The 5,404-nt window shown below is 37.4% G+C and overlaps 1 protein-coding gene across 1 annotated transcript; it reads right to left on the minus strand.

The window, feature by feature from the left end:
* Positions 1–271: 271 nt before the first annotated feature.
* On the minus strand, positions 272–4,716 carry LOC147861092 (oligopeptide transporter 4-like). The gene is made up of 6 exons (XM_087323453.1): positions 3,887–4,716; positions 3,035–3,132; positions 2,284–2,847; positions 1,504–1,756; positions 1,161–1,343; positions 272–995 (listed from the first exon to the last, which is right to left on the minus strand). The coding sequence occupies exons 1-6, from the start codon at positions 4,412–4,414 to the stop codon at positions 375–377; spliced, it is 2,247 nt and encodes a 748-aa protein (XP_087179579.1). The 5' UTR covers positions 4,415–4,716; the 3' UTR covers positions 272–374.
* Positions 4,717–5,404: the final 688 nt, after the last annotated feature.

Below are 5,404 nucleotides of genomic sequence, written 5' to 3' on the forward strand. Positions count from 1 at the left end.
TAAAACATATGGTGCATTATTGACATTGAAGAGTTAATGAATATAATAATAAAGCCATTGCCTTGCTCTAGGTTTGAACCCAACAATATTGTGATGTAAAGTATTTATCAATACAATACCACCATGTTTCTTTCATGTGTTTTAAGTTTTGAATTTTGTAAGTCTAGGGGATGTTCTTATACCATGTATGAAAGACAATGTCATAGGAGCCTTGTGTAGTAATTTGTGGGAATGCCCAAAGTTGTGCTCGAGATGATGTATAAATCAAAGCTATAATATAAATAATGTAGATATTCCAACATTATGCCTTGCGGACAAATCAAATGAAGCTAACATATAGGTCTTTTAGTTCCTATACGGATTACATTCACTGACTAATGGTATACACTAGGACAACCATCTTTAAAAACCCCAGGAGCCGTGGGACATGTTGCAAGAGGACAATTGTCCCCATGTGTCCCCCACCAATCCATTTGAACATTATTTAGTTGCAAACAAAAATACAACATAACGGCCATGAAAGCCAACCCGGCATCCAAGGCGGCCGAGAGAACATAGTTATATCTCTTCCACCACATCTTGCGATACTTAAACACGAAGAAGTTGAAAATGGTGCCCACCACAATCCACGATGTGTAGTTGACAGTCGTTGCGGGTGGCATGTTCGAGGTCGCACCAAAAAGCACGGGAAGATTGATGAGAGGAATCCACCATACCTTTGGGAATGCTCTATGACACATCCACACCACAATGGGTGCAATTGCACCCATTAAAAAGAACCAATTGAGGGCGGGGTATGCCCCTTGGTTCCCGAAGATCCTCCTAGGACCAACCAAGCCCCATATGACAGATGCATCGAAGAACACGTTGTCACCTGGACATGTCCACGGACTACTCGCCGGTAGAGCATCAATATTGCATATATTTTCGATCGAGTTCAACAACCACCATGCCACTCCCATGTTCACTATCCCCGCAACAACGGTGCCAATCACCTGTATACCGACCGGAACAGACATAGTTAAGAGCTCGATGCAATATCTCGACAACTCTAAATATATGACGCACTAATAGCATCTGCCACATTAGACTTCTAGACAAATCTTGTCTTTCAAAGTCCAAAACAAAGCAAAAGAAAAAAGGGGGGAGGAAACACGAACCTGGACCAAGAACATGGACCGCGGAGGCACCTTCATATAGTGACCAAGTTTGAAGTCGGCCAAAAAGGATACTGCTTGGCTCATACTCATGTAACCATACACTTTGAAGCAAACATTGGCGAGCGGGCGCCCAGGCAGTATGTACCCCATAATGTACTCGGTAATAATGTTCAACCCCGGGGTCTAGAACGTGGGAACCAATTAAAAGAACACCATATCAGTAAAGAAAAACAACCACAACACACGAGCTTCCGACCTAAAGCCTGAAACACCAATGTTGTCGATCTACTATGGAAAAAAAACACATGCTTTTAGGAAGTACCCATTGGAATGTTTTTTCTACCTGGTTGGTTGTTGCCGTAATGACTCCTATGGGCAATGTGAAACCGGCTGCTAGCACGCATGCCATGATCAAAGCCCACCATGGTAGTTGCACCTGGTCTTTGAAGAATATACACACTGCTAGGGACAATGCAATGGACCCTACCATTAGGATGTTCCACCACCACGATGGAATGTCCGGGTATTCCCGCATTAGTCTTGTGTGAACGTCCGGTTTTGTCTTCAATGCGGCTCTGCTTTGTTGCCATATCTCCCTGTAAGAAAGATCACATGCCACACAATTTGTTTTAGCATTTCACAAGTACAAATCAAGCAAATATTCCTAGTGTCCATGACCTCAAATGAAAATTATGGATAAAATTTCTAAAGTTGAACCAACAATGTGTTTAGACATTTGAATTTTGTGTTTATACATTTGTGTTTTCATTAATGTGTCATTGTGAAATTTTAAGTAATGTTGTCCCCTGGAAATTCAAAAGAACCATCACAGTTTTTTAGCATTTCACAAGCACAAATCAAGCAAATAAACAAAGTGTTGTTCCTGGAGTTTCAATGGAATCATCGAAAAAAATGGCATTGTTAGGGACAAATCATGGTGTTTGGGTAAATATCGAAAAAGCTTATCAGCAATCTGGTGCAATAACGAAGAATTTCGGAGTTGTTTTCACCTTACGAATTAATGTACACACACATACATGTTTGTGGTTGAAATCATATAATAAATCAATGAGCATTTTTAAGGAGCTGTGTTTAATGGGGGGGGAGTACAAGGGACACATACTTGCCATAGAAGAAGAGAACATGTGTGAGTGTCGCCGCGATCGTGGCGAACCCGAGGCCATAACCAAGAGCAAAGATAATGCTGAGGTGAACCTGGCCTTGTTCAAGGTAGGCTGTATTGTTCAAGGTGAAATTAGGGTTAAGCACAGCCTCAATGTCGTAACTGTGCCCAGATTTCGTGAAGAGCTTGGACGAGAAAATGGGGAAGTTCTTGGCTTCATACAAGTTGTTCCAATAGGCGATCGGGATAAAGACATAGATGAAGAGCACGAATCCGACCGCAACATTGACAATGACAAAGAATGGCGAGACCAAAGGGCTGAGAAGGAATGATGAGACGCCCGACCAATCGAAACTCATAGCCCCGACACCGAGGCCTCGGAAACCCGAGCCAATCTGTTGTGCCATCACCGACTTGGGGTAAATCCAACAGACCCATGAGAAATAGGTCAAGGTGCTAAACAAGTAACCCGGGAGCACGTAGTAGGAGAAGCTCACAATCATCATCATCAAGAAGAATTGGCTTCTTGACAATCCCTTTGATGTGTCCTTCTCATGTAATGTTCTGCAAATAGAGAAACAAGGGTAATCAACATTCAGAATGAGAGCACATATATGTATATTATTTCCCCCCTTGTCCAGGCAAATTTCGGGGAGAAATCGCAAGAACACAAGAGGGATTTGGCGGAATAACGACAAAATGTTGGGGACATTCTGGAGCTTCTTTTTTGTTCACCTATTTTATGTCTTACCTGAATAGAGAGACTTGCACTAGAGTACTTGGCCACCACATTTGAGATGGTTCGATGAGATATTTCCGGAAAAGCCCAGCCCAGCCATAACCTAGAACCTGACCTTAATGGAAAAACCAGAAAATAAAACCCAAACATGTTCAATGAGCAAAAATGTGAGCTAATGTCTTGGGGATTTATTGCTATGCATATGTAGTAACTATGATTTGCCATATTATTTGTATATATGTGTAATGTGCACTATTTGATTTGTGAGTTTCTCTTGATTTTCATGAAATTTCCTTCCGATTCCGGTCATTTCCCCGAGTGTTTCCTGCTGAGCTTTTTTATGCTTCCGTTCCAGTGAAGATTTGGGCCATGGATTTGCTGATAGAGCACATCTAAATGTGCTCAAGATAAAAAAGCAAAAAACAAAAAGCAGGGTATATGTTACCCAACCAAGAAGGTGAATTGAATGAATGCAAGGTCATTTCCAGGAATGTTTCCTGCTGAGCTTTTTTTATGCTACCTCTCCAACCAAGATTTGGGCCATAAAATTTGCTAATATAGTACATCCAAATGTTCTCAAGATAAAAAGAAGAAAGAAAGCAAAAAAAATGCAGGGTATATATGTTACCCAACCAAGAAGGTGAATTGAATGAATGCAAGATCATTTCCAGGAATGTTTTCTGCTGAGCTTTTTGATGCTTCCTTTTTCCAGCCAAGATTTGGGCCATAACATATGCTACTATAGTACATCTAAATGTGCTCAAGATTTGTAAAAAAGGCAAAAAAAAGCAGAGTATATGTTACCCAACCAAGAAGGTGAATTGAATGAATGAATGGAAAGGGGGATTTTTTTTTTCACATTACCTGAGTGGTCAAGATGATGGACAATCCAGCCAAGAAAGAGATATTCCTGTGGTAAAGAGCTTTGACAATGTCGATGATCATGACTGCATATGCATTCCCATTACCGAAGGCCATGCCGGCATTGGCAAAGATCGTTATCAGCACATGCTCTTTCACATTGAAAGGGCCCGGGTTGAGCGAGAAGGAGCCCCCGAGGATCGGGAGCCGGTACCGAGTCTTGGGCAAGACCAGGGCCATGAATCGGCCGATGGGTAGGGATGCTATCTGCACAGTGATTTGGGTCACAATCAGAGGCTCTGTTCTGTAGGAGAAGAACTGGTTGAGGAATGAGAGGAGCACACATGAAAGCAGGCCTATGCTCCACATCCTGAATGTCCATACTGGTAGTGATGGATCGTCTGTTGTGCCCACTGTCAGAGCTACTTGCTCAATAGGCGATTGATCCTCTACTTCTTCCTGAGCTTCCATAGCCTTCTTCTCTGTCTCCAATGAAACAGCATCATATCGTTCTTTGCTTGTCTTTTCCATAATCCTGGTAGTAATTAGGGTACGTAACTGCCCCTGTAATCAAGCTGGGGCCTCCCTAATGTCCCTCAAATCAAACTAATGCATGCGTAATTAACCCCCTCAAGGAAGCTGAGGCCTAGTTAACTACCCTCTAAATACCCTCTAATTAAGCTGAGATGTCCCTCAGTACCCTGTGAAAACTCCTTAATTATCCTCTAATCAAAGCTCAGATCCACCTAATTACTCCATAATGACCTCAGATCTGCTTAATCAGCCCCTAATTACAGACAGGTCTGCTTAATTTAGCCTCCCCTGTTCCACTCCCAAGTGGAGTGAGAGTTCACACTGTGGCGGGACATGGTTGGTTATTTATTTACTTATTTTGTTTATTATTTATCTGTTTGTCTATTTATCTATTTATCTATTTTTATTGTTTATTTTTATTTTTATTTTTATTTTTATTTTTATTGTTTATTTTTATTTTTATTTTTATTTTTATTTTTATTTTTATTTTTATTTTTATTTTTATTTTTATTTTTATTTTTATTTTTATTTTTATTTTTATTTTTATTTTTATTTTTATTTTTATTTTTATTTTTATTTTTATTTTTATTTTTATTTTTATTTTTATTTTTATTTTTATTTTTATTTTTATTTTTATTTTTATTTTTATTTTTATTTTTATTTTTATTTTTATTTTTATTTTTATTTTTATTTTTATTTTTATTTTTATTTTTATTTTTATTTTTATTTTTATTTTTATTTTTATTTTTATTTTTATTTTTATTTTTATTTTTATTTTTATTTTTATTTTTATTTTTATTTTTATTTTTATTTTTATTTTTATTTTTATTTTTATTTTTATTTTTATTTTTATTTTTATTTTTATTTTTATTTTTATTTTTATTTTTATTTTTATTTTTATTTTTATTTTTATTTTTATTTTTATTTTTATTTTTATTTTTATTTTTATTTTTATTTTTATTTTTATTTTTATTGATTTTTATTTAT

This window comes from Azolla caroliniana, unplaced genomic scaffold (assembly GCF_043228905.1).
Source record: "Azolla caroliniana isolate FFs.n. ecotype wild unplaced genomic scaffold, voAzoCaro1.0.p SCAF_8, whole genome shotgun sequence".
Lineage (NCBI taxonomy): Eukaryota > Viridiplantae > Streptophyta > Polypodiopsida > Salviniales > Salviniaceae > Azolla > Azolla caroliniana.